We start from the raw sequence: 18,735 nt of genomic DNA on the forward strand, positions 1-18,735 counted from the left end.
TGGAGAATCCGATAACATAGTGTAAATTCGGCCTAGACGAATAACTTCTCATAAAAATACAAAAGTATTTCGTGAAAAGTACTCGTGTCGGCAAGTTTTTGTACTTCGGTGTTCATTTACAGGCATTCGAAGGAGCAGATAATTTTAAAGGAATATGTCTTCATATTCAGAAAACACTCCTCTATCTTTTAAGACTAAATAGAACTTTCTAGCGTTCGTAGTTTTCAAGTAGTACTACGTTTTCTCTAAAAATCGACCGTATTTACAAAATCTCGAATTTCTCGAAAACTAAGGGTGATGGAGCAATTTTACTTTCAGATTCGTATTTAGGGTGAGGAACCCTATAAGAATCACCTAGTGGATATCGCGGAATTTAAAAAAAGGTTAAATTTGTTGGACAGTGTAATTATTAAATTGATGAACATTGTATGCAGGATACCGATGGTACACATAATGTTATGGAAGCGTTCAGACGGCGATTCTCGCGAGATACGCGAGACTGATGATACTGATTTTCGGTATCCGCGGTTGATCGGCCGCCGGCAATTTTTTCTGCGTCGGGGCGGCCGACGAAACATTGAAATAGATCCAAGCGTTCACACGACGCTGCGCAGTATCGGCGATTTCGTTCACCTTCTTCAAAAAAAAATTTTAGACATAATAATTGAAGAATTTACATGGATCGTTACAAAGTTCTTCGAATACAATATGAAAAGCTCCCTTTTCTTCTCTTATATTATTAATAGGATGAACCCAATATTTTTTCTTAACTTTTCTCCTTTTAGTAGCTTTTTTATGTAGACACCAAATGGATAAAGCTTCAATCTCATCCATTATTTCAGAAAAGTTTTCACTAACTAAGAACGCGAAAATATGTTTAACTAAAAAACAAATGATCAACACCGAGCTACGAAATTAGTTGAATACAGTATAGCATAAGTATCTTGCTAGCAGATACGTATCGCATACGCGTATTGTGATACGCGTATCGTCGTGTGAAAGAGCTCTAAGTGTAAGTAGCGATACTATATTTTTCTAATCTATGCATAACTTTTTCCTAAGGGTTACACAAACGAAAACTTTAATTGAAGAAACAAATAACGTTAATGGTTCTGCGCAGACAGAAATAATTAGCTACAAAATTGATAAAACGAAGACACATGACCCGCAACCGAGCGTATCGCTGGCAACTTCTCCTTAATTGAAGTGTATCTTTTTTCTGAGGGGTGGACAAACGAAAATACTTGTTGGACAAACGAAAAACATTAGTGGACAAAATGTGGAGAGACACATTTGCTAAGAAAACCCTTAAACAAAGGTCTATATAGGTGTGTTGACTTCAAATGGCTTGTTTGTGGTGTAACTTTTTTCTGAAAGGTGGACAAATTAAAATCGAAATTTGCATTTGGAGGTGCTAACTTCACTAAACTCAGTTTCTAAGCTGTTATAAAATACGTGTGAACGTTCTTAAGTGAACTTATCGATTGACTGGTCTCAATCTCATCACTGGTTCTGTCCAATTGTTTTCGTTATCCTCTTCTTTTTCTCCATCTGCTTCTTCTCTCTCTCCTCTTTCTTGTTCTTGTTCACTGGAAGGAGTAGCAGATGGTGTTTGCGACATGTTAACGTTACGTGCTCGCAATTCAGCCAAAAAATCATTTTCTTGCTGATAGCGACGTTGGAGTTCTTCCCGCCAAGAATTTCCACCGCCGCTACTATCGTCTCCGTCTTCACCAGCCTCGAAGTCTAAGGACAAGGCAATAGTTTACAAATTATATCATAATCGCATCACAAATTTATATGAGATACACAAATTTATTTTAAAACAATATTCTATTCTTGTTATTTCTCGTTAAAAAGTGTACTAACTTTTATACAATTTGTATCACGTATATCTATCCGATTAAAGTATTGAACTAGCGATGTACGTTTATAGTACCGATAGCTTCATTTACAGGGACTTAAGCCAACAAAAACATGTCTACAAAATTGTAAATACGAATACACAGGTCTATAAATATATATAGCAATTGAACAACAGTTAGTCAACTACTTTTAAGAATAGAATAGAAAACTTCTCTGTGGTTTTAATTATTACAAAAGTATACCTGGCAATTATATTGGTAATTTAACTTTACATTCTGAAATAGCAAAAATATTTGTCATAACGCCCATTCATTGTAGTGATTATACTTATGCTAAAGAAGCAAGTGATATGATATTCTGCGAATGCTTGTGATGATGTCAAAATGTACAAAATAATGGTCAAAATTTCAACAAACTCTTACCTAACGGCTTTCTGATGTTAATTCGGCCAGAGTTGTGAGAATGATCCTCCTGGTCTGAGTCTGCAAGCCACCAGGACACATTCACAGGGGGTGCATATCACACACATTCCACAACACGTCTAAAGTGTTATTTGTATAGGAACGTTTATTTGTTGTTCAAATTTGAGTACAATGGAAATATTTCGCACAAATTTCAAATCATTTTAAAAATATTATTTGAAAAAATATCAGATATTTCGTAATTTTGAATTTCACAAGTCCTCCAATTGCAATCTGAGTCATTCAAGAGTGAAATTTCACTCTCTAATTTCTTCAAAATAAAAATGAGAGAGAAATCTGGTTGTCTGGAAAATATGATTGCAGATGGAGGGTTCAAAGTGTATAAAATTAATATACTGTAAATATAAGAAACAAAAGATTAGTTTTATTTCATAAAAAATTTAAAAATAAATAGCTTCATATATTAAATTTCGATTCGATCTAGTATTGATTATAAAGTCGTTTCTAAACCCTTATGATTTCGATGTAACTCAGAGATTAATGTATAATTGCCAATTAAGCACTTGCTGTTTTGCGTGTAGTGTAGTCTGTGCTATTGCTAGACTAAACTTTGCTAACTCTATGCTAAATGAGAGAAAACAAGGTAAAATTTATAACAGGCAAATGTGTAAAGTAGGGTGGAAACTAAATATTTACATGTGTAAAAATTTGTTTTTGAGTAATATACAGATGATAGTGGAAATATATTTAAAAAAGTTGTGGGTATCGTTTTGAGATATTTGCACGATTATATTTAATTTTCCAGAACTAGTATTAGTCATTCAATTGTCATTATGCATTCAAATGTAAGCAGAACTTTTTTGTTTACCTTCCTCGTGAATTCCTCACAATTCACATGAAATGATTCTTATTTATAAACGCAGTACTCATTCGGTATCACTTTGAATAAATTTTCGAAAAATCATTAATTACATTTAATTATCTGCAAAGATTCAGTACAACTATACAATTGTTTATTTTATCTTTGACTACTATATTGGAAAAGAAATACTAAAACCATAAATTTTACTTTTACTTATATCTTGTTATGTGAACAAATATGCACATTAAAATTACCGTATATCTACGTTTTATATAGATAATAAATTTGCAAGATCTTTTTCACTAGAAACAGAAAGGGGAATGCTAGTATCGTTACATGCCATAAAGATCTAATGACATGATAGAATAAAAATACTGTGAAACATGCCTGTTTACACTAATATGAACAATATTATGAGAGAAAGTAAATATATAAGAAACACTTATTTAAAACAGATTATTTTTACAATATCGTAAATTTCACAAAGTCTTTTATTTTAAATAAAATAATATACATTATGTTCAAATGTTTAACTTATGAAACATTGATTGTTACCTCTCAAAGTTGGCTATGATATTTTCTATTCAAAGGGATCAGAACTTCTATTTCGTGTATTTAATCGAAATATATAATTATCGAAGACCTATATTAAATAAAATAACTAAGTACAAATCCTTGTGCCATTTTAATCTACGTAAATTACTTTGCATTCATTTCTGATGCAAATTTTATTAAAACTCGTTATTTAACATACCTGAATTCAGTTCCCTCACGAGTGTTGACATGGCATTAGTAACACTGTCAGCAGCTACCAACAAGTCGTTTCGCAAAGATCGGCCCAAGCTATTATTCGCGCTGCTGGAACCACTTCCTGGCAAGCTGTTTGTCCTGAACGCAGACCTGATATCGAAAATCTCTATTTTCTTTGCATGAAGCAACTTTCAAATAAAAAAACTAAATTAAATTTACGTCATGCCACGCTCACTGTGCAAGCATCTATCATTAAAAGTTTACTCTTTCCGAAATGTAATCAGAGTACAAAATGTGTAAACACTTGCAAATTTCAAACTAGCATATGCTATCACACACACATGCAACATGGAGTCAAAATAATTGTACGAATTCTTATGATATAGTAATCTAGTTTAACTTGCGGTACCTTGTGCATTTTTTCTTTTCTTTTCTTTTCTTTTTTTTTTATTGTGATAAAACTTGTTTATCAGATAAATAATAATCTTTCATTGTGTCAGTGCATTGGATATTTATTGAAAAATTTAACGTGAATGTTCAAAAAATACAGGTAAATGAATTGCGATAAACAAGAGATAAATAATACATATTACCTTAATTTATTAAAGATAAAAGAACATATGCGCAATAATTGTACAATTCTATATAAAGAAAAAAGTATAATAACATTTTTCAAGTGTACAATAAAATTTGTCAACGTGCTATTTCAAGTGGATTGACATTAACTGTTCCATTCTATATAATACGCATGCCTGTAATTTCACGAAAGTAATTAAATGCAGTTGTGGAAAATTAAAATATAATCAATAACGTAAAATTACGAAAATCCAATAGAGCCTAAAAGCGTCACAAAGTAGCAAAAAGCAATATCGCTTAATTATATCGATGTTTCCTAACGAAAAAAAAAAAAACGGAAATTAAAATTCGCAGTATCGAATTTTATCGGTGTACGGATGTTTCAAAACAAAAATTTTCTTACATTCAACTTGTACCAAACTTATTCTTGTTACCAGTTGAATAAGAATATATTCTCATTAACATTCACATGCAGCAATTTAAGGTATCATTACTTGTGATCATTTTTATACAATGTGCAACTAGACGTCTATTACAACTAGCACTGTTCGTTCAGAAGAAATCAACTTTTAAACATGTGTATATAAAGTACAAATAAATGTAATCGGCGAGCACATTCTTTTTTTTTTTGCGAGATTTAAAACACACGATTGTAAAACTATTTACATTTTTAATTTGATTCCTTCTTATAACTTCAACGTTTCAGTAATTTATTTAATTATGGATTAAGTAATAATGACTATTTCAAATATGGCGTACAGCATACGGCGAATGTGTATAATGTACAATAATATTATTTTACGTCCTGTGAAAGACAGTAGTGCCAACTTCTACGAGATTATTACTCGGTTCGTTAAATACAATAAAAAATGTTTGTACAATTACGTCGTACGCGTGGTTCACAAACATATAGACAAGTATTCTAAATTAAAAATATTTATAAAAACAAAGAAAGAGTTTCTCTTTGTGTTTATGAATATCGGAAGGTTCGAAACTTGTCGGTACGTTTCTGAAAGCACCAAGTATCATTTCCCCGTTAAATTGAGGAATACGTGTATATTCCATTAACTGACTTAACATCGAAACGATCTATTGTACAAAGTGTGTCATTCGCGTTTTCCTTTTGCTCTGTGTGTCATTCTTCCGGACTATTCTTTCACTTATTTTTAATATAAATTTTCCATATGCCTGCCTACCTTACGTCACCTCCGACACACGACAAGTTATCTGGAATAGGATTTTGTATCGTTCCAAGCATAGCGTTAGTCGGCACGTTTGCCACTGACGTTGTTGGAACAGAGCTTTGATAACTTTGAGACATCTGTTGTTGATTTTGGGTCTGTTGCTGCTGTTGCTGCGGGGTTGTAGACAAAGGACCACCCGGAGTTGGGGGGGCCGATCTACTGCTTGGAACAGCACCTGGCGGCAAGGGAGGTGATTTCGTACTCCGTGGTGAACTGTTTGGTGTCGATCTCGGAGATGCCTGATGATTCTGTAATCGACAACAGTTTCCCCGCTATGTACCGCGATCATCAAATGGAAGTTATAAAGGTGAGGTCCCATGTATGTAAGTTTGGGCGGCAAGCACGAGCAACGTCCACTTGAAAGTGTCAACACGTCGCGCAGGAGGGTCTGATGGACCCAGACGAGCTGGCACAACGAGCCGCGCGAACGCCTAAACGAGCACGGAATCCCGAAAAAGGCCACGCACCATCATCGCAACGGGCGGTCGACAAGGGGATGTCATAAACAATTGAAAATGCCAACCTCGACAATTTTTATAGAAACTTTGCTGAAGTAACTTCAATCGATTCCTGATGCTTCTACGATCAAAATGACATCTCACATCGCGTAAATCGGACTATTTTTCACGAAATTATATGCAAAACTATGCTGATTATGCTGATTGCATAATTGAAAAGTTATTTCGTTAAAAATAGTTCGATTTACGCAACGTGAGATATCATTTTAATTAGGAGAACGCCAAGAATCCAATGGCGTCGCGTTCACGTTGATACGATGAAGAATAAAGCATTCGATTTGATCAAAAACTGATGAGTCGATCGGCCGTTTGATCCCAGATCCTTGAGCGAACCCAAGTAGGCGCCTACGGTCTCGGTGAAAACAAGTATTGGGGGTCTCGCTTCGAACCACTCGAAAGGGTCGATTTTTTTTTATGGAATAGTTCCCGTGCTCGCGAGCCTAGACCATGGACCGAGACCCAAACGCTCGGAAAAATCGACCCTTTCAAGTGGTTCCAAACCGTTTGTCGTCGCATTTATAGCGACCTTTTGGACGCTAGTAGGAACGTGTTTTCGAACAAAATCCGGCGAGCACGGATAATTTATTGCCCGAGCACGAGCATTACATCCATGGGACCTCACCTTAACGTGTATTGTGCGTTCTACCTTTAACATTTTCATTAAACCTTCCAGTTGTATCATCAACTGTTTCCTAGAATCTTGCAACGTTGCCAAATGACTCTCTAGCTCATCTTTTCTCTGTCTCAGAGCTCTCAGTTCAGACATCAACGCCGGATTTTCTAAGCCAGCAGCTTCTATCTCTTGTTGTCTCCTGTAGTCGATCGTAACATTCAAATAGAAAATGTTAGATAACTAGATACTCCATTTGGTTCATTATCAGCTAAAGCGAGAATGTATCGATGTTGTATTTGTATGTGAATCTAGTGAGTATTATTGTACGTATCAGTGAACATTGTTTCGAATATCTAATTTCTCGATTAGTAATTTCTCAATTAGAAGACTTATCCAAGACAGATGTATTTAACTGTTTTTCTATGCAATATATGTTTTAATAGGTAATTAATAGGTTGCGAGTTCAAGCAAATATTTAAGTTAGTAAAATTTCTCGGACATGGCTCTCTTAGAGTTGTACAGTGGGTGTAGAATGTATTTGTAGACCGATCAATTTCCCAAAAAACTTTTTGTGTGAAATTGTAGTTTCTTAACTTCTTTTTTTCTAATCAATGATATTTTACATATTCCCGGAAGTCTCTAAGATACAGATATAGTCCAATCAACATTTACTAGTTAATATAATTTGTGAAATTAGGGGGTAAAACCACTCTAGAATTTTCAAAAAATCGAATTTTTTTGTTTTTGCTTAAACGATACTTTAGGGTCATAAAAATAATACATCATTTGATTTGTAGTGAAAAACAAATGTTAAAAGGTTCAATTATCGATTTTGCCGCAGCGCTTCAGAGCGCGATTAAAGTGTTTATAAAACTTTGAATGCGTTTTTCTCGAAATCAGTTTTTTCAAACTGGGAGGACCGATTTTTCAGTGACTATTGCATGGATCGATTTGAAATTTTTACAGTAGCTTCACAACAATATTCTCTTTGGAAGTACGTAGCCGTTTTTTGATTGGATGTAAACTATTTTTTTCATAAACAATTTAATGCTCATTTTTAGGGAAAAAAGTCGATTCATTGCTTAAAAAGTGCGCCACTTCCACAAAAATTGATTAGGAAGAAAAATCCTACGTACTTTCGAAGCCAATCGTATATAGATTATAAATTTTCTTTAGCTTTTGTTCCATGACTCATAGATGCCGAGAAATCCGTCCTCCCATGATGGTGTTTTCAAAAAAGCTGTTTTCGACGGCGGGCTCTGTCGCCGTCATTTTGCATAAAAATGACAATAAAAAAATTGTTTTTCGTTCTTCAATATGTGTTAAATAAATCCTCTGAAAAAAAATTCTATTCCATTTGTCACACTCGCAAAATAAATTGTCAAATTTAGGTCTCTTTTTCTGCCTCTAGAGTGGTTTTATCCATAACAAAAAAAATGCGAAAAGGGGATAAAAGTATAGAAGTAATAAGTATTTGTACGATTCTTATGACGAACCATTTACAGTAGAGTTTGTAACCTAAACACATTAGTTTATTGCTTCGTACGAATTAGAAAACATCAAATTTCTAGTCAAGTACTTTAAAAAAAAGCTCTAATAGAGGAATGGAAAAAGATCCCACTTCTTATTAACTTCTAACTAATAATTTAGTTAATTTAACGCTTAGAAGAGTTGCAATAATTATCAAATCAAAAGGAAATCCCACGAAGGAAGTATTATATACTTGTAAATTAATGGTAAAGTTCGTTTTTTTTTTTAATGAAGTTTAAAAAATTAAACAGTTGTACGAACACTTATTGCTTCGATATTTCTATCGATTACTTGTTTTTTTCTTGTTAATTTCGCAACTTACATAAATAGCTATTTTTTTTTTTTGTAATCTATTTATTCTAGAGAATATGTAGAATGTCATAGTTAATAAAAAATATGTTAATAAATTACAATTTTACATAGTTTTTTTGAAAATTAATCGGTGTACGAATACTTTCTACACCCACTGTATATACAAATTATGAATTTAATTGCGTAGAGGAATGAAGAATTGTAATTGTTAGTATAGGTGTGATGTCTTCGATTCTTATACGCACTCTATGCAACCAAGGTGACGAAGCGAAACTGAATGTTCAAAACATGCATGATTCTAGGATGGTTCGACAGGATGATCTCGAGGTTTAGGCTTGATATAAAGGAAATAAACGACACAGGTATACCTTAACCTTGCAATCTCGCGCATTATTTCCTTGTTCTTCGCTTCCAACTGCGATATAAGCTCGCGTTGTGCCCTCGAGGCATCCAAGGATGCCAAATTTGCGTCGGACGGCGCCCTACCCTGAAACACGAGTTTTTATTTCGTTACATAAGCATGAAAACATTCGAGAGTATTCCAAATATTCTTTGAGTTTCGTTAAAAATTGTTCGTACTTACTGCTTGCTCAGCTTGCGACATTCTGGACGAGGCACGAGGCTGTCAACGTAGTTACGAAGTTAAAATTAGTGTCACACGTTCACGATCCGTTACTGTATTTAATTTCATTACCCTAATTTACCAACCACGGGTGTTTCGGTTATCATTCCATGCTCTTATCGTTAAACAAACTGTCAGGTTGTAGATACAACATTCAGTACAATTTTATTCCAATATAATAAAATTAAATACTTCCAACAAGTTCCATACATTTTTCCTTTAGTTAAATTTATTATAATAACAACTCGAGTAATTTTATTCTATCCACGATTATTCGTGTGAATACACGTACAGTGCAGCTACACAATTTACATAGTATCTCACAAAAAATATATTAGACATAATGCATGCGCATGTCGGATAGGAAAGTAGAGAGTGTGCGTTGAAAGAATTATATTATTGCGATATAGAAAAAGGATTAATATATCTCACCATGGTCCTAGCTTCCTGAGCCAACCTTTGTGCGTATCGTGCTATTAATTTATGTTCATCATCCAGTCTTGAACTATCCATACTGTATAATACCCAAATAAGGAAAAAAAAAATTACAAAAAAAAATAAATAAAATGTGACTTCATATGGATATTTCACAGAGATAAATGTGCAAAGTAAGACCGTTCCATGCTCACCTCCTCAAGGTAGAACGGCTATCCATTGATCCAGAGTCGAACGGAGCCATAAAACCTGGATCTGGAAACCCGTTGTGAGATGGTAGAGGTGATGGGGGGCTGCAAGTGAATTGAATTTATTTGTAGAGATAAATTACACTATTTATTAACGTGGACCTAGGATCAACGAGACTCACACTATGTGCGACAAGTCTAACGTCTTCTCAGGTTGCTCTGGAAATCTCGGTAAACTGTTCTTCCCTTTTTCAGGTACGCATCTGAAGCTCTTCCTCAGGGAGTGCCCGATTTGTTTGCTCGGCGATTTCTGCGCGAAAGGTAAGAGATGGAGTATTCGCATTAGAAACACGCGTTATATGGTCCATGGAAAACTTTGAAACCTCAACTCCAGAATACGTACAAAACTACTGTACTCCCTCGTTTCGTGATCGTTATTATGTGTCCCGGAAACTTTACCGCGCCAAAAACAGTCTTGGCAAAGCTGATACGAGTGGCATTTCTGACATCTGTATCGGAAGCCGGTGAAGTTCTCTTTGTGACACGCGTCGCACATGACGGGATGGGCCACTGGAAAGATCACGCCGCGTACGAGCACAATTAACCGACTTTCGACGATGCGCTGCCTTTTGGAATAATCAGAGGATCACCTACTCGAATGAGGCGTAGTCGATACCGTTCGTGTTATTAAATACTGGCATGGATAATGGTCCCTATCAGATTTTAACACGTTCACTGTCCAGATTATAGGGGTTTTCACTGAGAAATGTACAGTGGGTGTAGAAAGTATTCGTACACCGATTAATTTTCAAAAAAACTATGTAAAATTGTAATTTATTAACTTATTTTTTATAAACTATGACATTCTACATATTCTCGGAAATCTCTAGAATAAATAGATTACAAAAAAAAAAAAAATAGCTATTTATGTAAGTTGCGAAATTAACAAGAAAAAAACAAGTAATCGATAGAAATATCGAAGCAATAAGTATTCGTACAACTGTTTAATTTTTTAAATTTCATTAAAAAAAAAAAACGAACTTTACATTAATTTACAAGTATATAATACTTCCTTCGTGGGATTTCCTTTTGATTTGATAATTATTGCAACTCTTCTAAGCGTTAAATTAACTAAATTATTAGTTAGAAGTTAATAAGAAGTGGGATCTTTTTCCATTCCTCTATTAGAGCTTTTTTTTAAAGTACTTGACTGGAAATTTGATGTTTTCTAATTCGTACGAAGCAATAAACTAATGTGTTTAGGTTACAAACTCTACTGTAAATGGTTCGTCATAAGAATCGTACAAATACTTATTACTTCTATACTTTTATCCCCTTTTCGCATTTTTTTTGTTATGGATAAAACCACTCTAGAGGCAGAAAAAAAGACCTAAATTTGACAATTTATTTTGCGAGTGTGACAAATGGAATAGAATTTCTTTTCAGAGGGTTTATTTAACACATATTGAAGAACGAAAAACAATTTTTTTATTGTCATTTTTATGCAAAATGACGGCGACAGAGCCCGCCGTCGAAAACAGCTTTTTTGAAAACACCATCATGGGAGGACGGATTTCTCGGCATCTATGAGTCATGGAACAAAAGCTAAAGAAAATTTATAATCTATATACGATTGGCTTCGAAAGTACGTAGGATTTTTCTTCCTAATCAATTTTTGTGGAAGTGGCGCACTTTTTAAGCAATGAATCGACTTTTTTCCCTAAAAATGAGCATTAAATTGTTTATGAAAAAAATAGTTTACATCCAATCAAAAAACGGCTACGTACTTCCAAAGAGATTATTGTTGTGAAGCTACTTTAAAAATTTCAAATCGATCCATGCAATAGTCACTGAGAAATCGGTCCTCCTAGTTTGAAAAAAGTGATTTCGAGAAAAACGCATTTAAAGTTTTATTAACATTTGTTTTTCACTACAAATCAAATGACGTATTATTTTTATGACCCTAAAGTATCGTTTAAGCAAAAACAAAAAAGTTTGATTTTTTGAAAATCCTAGAGTGGTTTTACCCCTTAATTTCACAAATTATATTAACTAGTAAATGTTGTTTGGACTATATCTGTATCTTAGAGACTTCCGAGAATATGTAAAATATCATTGATTAGAAAAAAAGAAGTTAAGAAACTACAATTTCACACAAAAAGTTTTTTGGGAAATTGATCGGTCTACGAATACATTCTACACCCACTGTAAATTAATTGTGAAGCTGGTGGATCGAAGAAAAGAAATCTAGATAGGATTAGTAAATTCTAAAGAGGTTGCAAAAATGATTACTACCATAATGATGGATTACGTAATTTCTAATTGTATAGAAAAGAATTTTCACGATTATTAATCTGGCAGTCAACGTCTTAACACATTACGCCCTGGCAGTAATAATGTAAATAATGTCGAGGAACAACTTTGTGTTTCCTTTGGTAGAAGATGCGAATGGTAGAGCATGGATTAGGTCTGTTGGATGCTTGATAATTTTAAGGAGCATCTAATGAAGCGTTTTAATTAATGAAATTTTTGTCAAGCAAAATAATCCGGTCACGTGGATATTATTTACATCAGGGATCAAGGGGTAAAAAAAAAGGAGATCCTGGTCTTTCAGATCCGAGGAACGTTGCATCTACTAAAAACGCAATATTTTTATTCCTGGCGTTCGAATTGCTCTCCAGAGTCGAATACTCGGTTCATTCCGCAGGCATGCGATCCTCCAATCATTTAAAACTTGTTATATACAGAGAGAAAGAAATAGATTTGTATTCACGATAATTTTAAATCGTGGAAACTCACCGGTCTCAACAGCAGCCATTCTGTGGTACAATGGAAGCCAGATTAAACAGTGCGGTCCTGGATCAGACATAAGCGTGTCCAAAAAATCGTTAACCGTGACTCTCGAGTTCTGAAACACGGTGCGACACCAACGATAGTCATTCATCCCTGGCTCACCATCAATTAGGAAGAAGTTCTCGCGTGTTGACACGTTCCCTGCCATTCATTTCCACGCCGAATGATATTTTCCTCGTTAAGATATAAATAGATACACGATAGAGCAATAATTGTTTGTATTACATGCCCTATATCGATGGGAACATTCTGTAAACCGCGTTGTCAGTTATCGTTTTTCGTTGTACTTCAATAATAGCCTTCGTAAAATAAAAGTAATACACCAAATGTAATTTTGATGAAACATGACCCTCCTGAAAAGCGTTGCGAATCGATAAAACCTTTTCGAGATCGCATCGGCTGTATCGCACAGAAGAGGCGCATGGTTTTAAATTACTTAAATTATGCTCGAAGCAAGAGTACGCTCGCAAATTAAAAATATACAGAAATCCGATACGAGTTACTCCAACGTATGCTGTTATGTCTGAGGATGTACTACGGACAAAGCAACGCAATGTTTGTCGATGATTGGTGTACAAGCCTACGTTTGCAGTAAGAACTAATGACACACGTTTAACAGGGAGAATTCGAGAATTTTTTGCGTGGAAATGAGTCCGAGCCAAAAGCAGCCTGGCAGGCAACGCGTTAACCCAGTACTTGGACAGAAGTTCAGCGAACTTACTTGAGGGAATATTGAATTGGCGAGGCCCTCGGAGTATCCGAAAGACGGTGACTCGTAAACCGCAGCCGTTAACGCCAGAACTTCTTTCAAATACTCGGCGAACCTCCAATGTATCATGTGCCCGTTCCCGTCAGATATTTGCGAGTATATATCTGCCCCACAAACGATTCCAATTAAACGTGAAACGCGAGAATGGTTCGTAGCGCGAAAGAATTGTAACTTACATCGAAACTTGTCCATCAATTTCCCAGCGCACAACGTGGCCAGAGCCACCTTCACCGAGAACACCGATATCTTATTGTTTTCCCTGTCAAACATTCGTTTTCAACCGATGAACGACAAGCATGATCGTGGCCAATAAGTTTCTGATCGATAAATACATTCTCCGTGACCCTTTAACGGGATATCCATGATATTAGGTACCGGAAAAAGTTCGTGCGGATTTTCAGAGAAAAATACAAATACGAGGTGTGGCAATTAAATAACGAGACTGGTGTGAGAAATGTGATTTATTGCAAATAAAGTTACATTTAAATTTTATCCCCTTCGACATACTCTCCTCCCCTATCTATACGCCGCTGCATACGTGTCTTCCATTGTTCAAAACAATGCTGTAGCTCATCAGTTGTTAGCCTCTTCAACAACTCTGCCGTTTTTATTTTTACATGTTCAACAGATTGAAAATGTGTTCCCTTCGATGCACTTTTGACTTTTGGGAACAGGTAGAAGTCACACGGTGCGAGATCTGGCGAATACGGAGGATGATCAAGCACAGGAATGTGCTTGTTCGCTAAAAACTGCTTTACAGATAAGGTATTGTGGGCTGGTGCGTTGTCCTGGTGCAGAATCCATGAGTCGTTTTTCTACAAATCCGGTTTTTTCTTCCTTATTCTTTCCCTCAGCTTGATTAGGACTTCTTTGTAGTATTTTTGATTAACGGTTTGACCTTCAGGCACCCAGTCAGTCAATCTGTTGAAGATGTAAAAATAAAAACGGCAGAGTTGTTGAAGAGGCTAACAACTGATGAGCTACAGCATTGTTTTGAACAATGGAAGACACGTATGCAGCGGTGTATAGATAGGGGGAGGAGAGTATGTTGAAGGGGATAAAAGTTAAACTCCTACTCAAATCTGTTTTAAATCAGGTTTATTCAACGAAATAATCACCATTTATCATCAATTTCATCAATTTCTTTGCAATAAGTATCTGCAGCAATAGTCTGCCCCACGTGGAAGAAAATTAACGTGAACGATACCTCGTGTGGTCCACCAAACAGTGATCAGCACCTTCTTCGAATGGAGACTCGGTTTTGGTATGGTTCCTCTTGCACGTGACCACTTCTGAACCCAGTGGTGTGATCGTCGTACATTATCATATTCCACCCACTTTTCATCACAAGTTAAAATTCGATCGATAAATGGATATTGCAAATGCTCAGTCAAAGTTTGATTCAAATTAAACTTAAAATTAAAATTAAAATCTTTTCGAAACGAATAAATGCTCTCTGTCGACGAATTGGTAACGAAATACGCTTTATTTATTAGGTGAACCGGAAAATAATGTCGTTTTTGCAATTTTAAATACTTGTTTATCATTCATCAGTTCATTAATTTTTATCGATCTGGCATTGACAATTTGCACACTAGATGACAAAAGGCTGTTGATAACGGAAGCGAATATATAATTAATAATTAAAAATAGAAATTTATAAAAAATTTGTTTGAGTTTAATGTAAAAGAAACGACATTACTTTCCAGTCCACATTATCGTCGTACATTATCATATTCCATCCACTTTTCATCACAAGTTAAAATTCGATCGATAAATGAACATTGCGAATGCTCAGCCGGGAGTATTTGTTCTCTTCTGTTAAACGGTGCGATATCCATTTGCCCAATCTTTTGTGAAAATTAAATGAATGAATTCGCTTTCTTGCGGCAGATTCTTCACATTCGAATACTTGACCAAGCTCAGAACATCTTTTTCTGGGATTTGAACTTACGTACTCGATGAATTTTTCGTGTTCGATGACAGATGGACGCCCTGAACGCGGTTCGTCTTCAACCGATTCATTTCCTTCTTTGAACCTTTTAAACCATTTCTGTGCGGTTCTTTCACTAACAGCACCTTTCCTACAAACGCTACAAATGCGTCTTGCTCCATTTGCTACTGTACTACCGAATTTAAATTCGTAAAGAATAAAAGCACGAATTTTTACTCTTTCGCTGTCCATGTTTACTGTTCCTATAGCTATGCAACAACGAAACAATTGAACTCCACAGAGCATGCATACCAATTAGGGATGTTCGATTCACCGGAAAGAATCGATTCTTGAATCGATTTCGAATCGGAATGAGAGAATCGATATCTCCTAAAAATCGAAACCAAAGAATCGATTCTGCAAGAATCGGTTTGAAAAGAATCGACTTTCTTGTTTCCTTTTTTATTTTTATTTTTGTAAGCAGATTCCCATACGATTCTTCCGCTCGGCATCGATTATTGTAAAGAATCAATCTTTTATTTTTTTACTTTTCGTCCTCTTACACCAAAGGCAGACTCTATACATTGTTTATATTTTCATCGCTATTCCTATACTTTTTTCGAATAGTAATGTAGGGGTGAATGTACTGTTATTGTTAAGAAAAATCGATCTTCGATTCTTACATGAAAGAATCGATTCTGGGGAAAATCGAATACCAAAGAATCGATTCAAAAAATCGATTTTCTAAAGAATCGAATCGGAATCGAACATCCCTAATACCAATTACAAAGATCAAGCTTTAAAATGAAACCAAATTCATGTCTTACAGTTGCCAATTACCACACGAAAATCGATATATAGTTACAATTAACGAATGAAACGCACGAACTTTTTCCGATACCTAATAACTTAACCCTTTGCACTCTAGAGGTGAGTCACCACTAGGTTCGACGCAGCAAATCTACGAGCAGGAATGTTTCTTTAGATTTAGTTTCTTTGGAACTCGAGTTGCTGGTAGATACCAGAAAAAAAAGGCCTCGAGTGCAAAGGATTAAACGACTACCGAAAAAGGTATTTCAGTATCGACGCGTCAGCAAATCCCTAACCAAGCCTTCTGCGATGCTGACAAACGTGAGATACATTTTCTAATTGGCTATGCAGCTTACACACGGAAGCCTCAAATAGTATTAGCAAGAACTCGGGCGCGAAAGTCTTAAGGAAAATACTATTAAGTATAGGCGAGGAACGTTTGACCTTCCGCTTCCTCTAGCTCTCGGCACCCGGTAAGCCTCGAATCGAGTTCTACTAAATTTTGGTACTTCTATCGATTATTATTTGCGTCGGGGAGAAACTTTTTAATCGTTGGTGGACAAGATTCGACCCATCGTTTCGGTGTCAGGTCTTTAGTTAACTTGTTTGGAAACTTATTGGCCACTTTAATGTACTTTTACCAATCGATGTTCGTATATACCCAGTAGTATAGGCAGCGAGCAGCCAATTCATCAACAGAGCTGTTGTAGCATCGACTTTGGCTTGTTGCGAAACAGGCACTCGTTTATTAAGGGCGTGAAATAAGGAAGACAGTAAGGTTTCGAGCCTCGACACTCCCAGCGTGCTCGATGGTTCCAACGTGTTTAAACCGTTTTCTCGGAATGCCTCGATTACATTCCATATGTCGACGTTATGCACTACGCAGAAAACGTGGAATTCATTGATTATGACAGATGAAAATGCTTGAAATTAACGTTCAAACGGGAATAATGATCTCCAACTGGGCGTTACATGGATCGCGAGATATCGCCAGTTACTACTGCAAAAGCTGTGGAAAATAGAATAATTAGTGCAAATAATTAAAAGTCAACGTGTTCGTGGCTGATGACAGCGTGTAACGCCGTACGCAATGTTTTCGGTTTAAAAAATGGAGACGGAGGATATGTTTGGCTAAATGCGAAGCAAGTGAGAAAAGTGTGGAAAGGTTATGATTTGTACACTGCTCAAAAATATTGGAGCCTAGTATATTTCATTTATTTCTCATACGTTCGATGTGGAGCTTCGATTATTTGAATCAGTGTACCCATACATAAAAAATGACAATACTGGACGATAGTTCGCGAACGCGTCGAGTGTTCGAGGTGACCAAGCTGAATAAGCATGAAAGTTAATTGTCAGCAAACGCACCAGAAAGAATGTATCGATTGCTCGTCTGAAACATTTCTAAAGGCTGATGAGTCGGACAAATGGCGCTGCAAGACAATAGCTTCTGAATGCACGGTCGGCTATGCAAAGCAGACTCAATTTGCACAATGTGTATCGCCATGACTGCTAACTACCGACTGAACTCGCTCGCCCAAAGGTCTTCCCCGCTGGAATTTTCATAGCGCGCGCACAAAAACTCTCTGTCGCAATAAGCAGCGTGAAACGAATGAAACGAATAAGCAATTCAAATTCAAAGGACTCCAGTATCCTCTGGATCACCCGACGCGACCCTGATAACTCCCTTTTGGCGAAGACGATGATTCAACAATTTCAGACAAGCTACATCCGACGCCGAACCCGCGAGCTGAAATTATGCGAGTTTGGACTCGTAGGATCCCAAGTATGGACGATACAGTTGCGAAACCAGATACGTGCAACCTTGGATTCGCGGAACATGATCCACAAGGCTCGAGAGATCTGACGCGGACAACTTTGAACTTGTCAGTGTCGACACGGACGATCTTGGGGTTGTTGAATTTGATACATCACGAACTCGTGGAATTGAAAAAACTGTTGGCCCAACACTGATAAACTCGCGACTACTTTGAGGATTTAAACTTAAACGATCCGACTGCTCTGATAACACTATCCAACAAATTTAACCTTTTTTTAAATTCCGCGATATCCACTAGGTGATTCTTATAGGGTTCCTCGTCCTAAATACGAATCTGAAAGTAAAATTGCTCCATCACCCTTAGTTTTCGAGAAATTCGAGATTTTGTAAAAACGGTCGATTTTTAGAGAAAACGTAGTACTACTTGAAAACTACGAACGCTAGAAAGTTCTATTTAGTCTCAAAAGATAGAGGAGTGTTTTCTAAATATGAAGACATATTCCTTTAGAATTATCTGCTCCTTTGAATGCCTGTAAATGAACACCGAATTTCAAAAAGGTGATGATGCGTGAATTTTTCACGAAATACTTTTGTATTTTTATGAAAAGTTATTCGTCTAGGCCGAATTTACACTATGTTATCGGATTCTCCA

The 18,735-nt window shown here is 35.9% G+C and overlaps 1 protein-coding gene across 1 annotated transcript; it reads right to left on the reverse strand.

Annotated features, from left to right (window-relative positions):
* Positions 1–1,199: 1,199 nt before the first annotated feature.
* LOC128896611 (dystrobrevin beta-like) lies at positions 1,200–17,233 on the reverse strand (the record flags this gene model as incomplete). The annotated part of the gene is made up of 15 exons (XM_054159977.1): positions 1,200–1,746; positions 2,289–2,348; positions 3,905–4,050; positions 5,673–5,968; positions 6,885–7,050; positions 9,062–9,180; positions 9,277–9,315; positions 9,748–9,829; positions 9,945–10,043; positions 10,121–10,248; positions 10,342–10,508; positions 12,738–12,846; positions 13,513–13,664; positions 13,737–13,819; positions 16,965–17,233. Coding segments are annotated over 15 exons (2,184 nt in total), but the record flags the coding sequence as incomplete, so codon positions are not given.
* Positions 17,234–18,735: the final 1,502 nt, after the last annotated feature.

The sequence above is a fragment of the Hylaeus anthracinus genome, unplaced genomic scaffold (assembly GCF_026225885.1).
Source record: "Hylaeus anthracinus isolate JK02 unplaced genomic scaffold, UHH_iyHylAnth1.0_haploid 11773, whole genome shotgun sequence".
NCBI classification, from domain to species: Eukaryota; Metazoa; Arthropoda; class Insecta; order Hymenoptera; family Colletidae; genus Hylaeus; species Hylaeus anthracinus.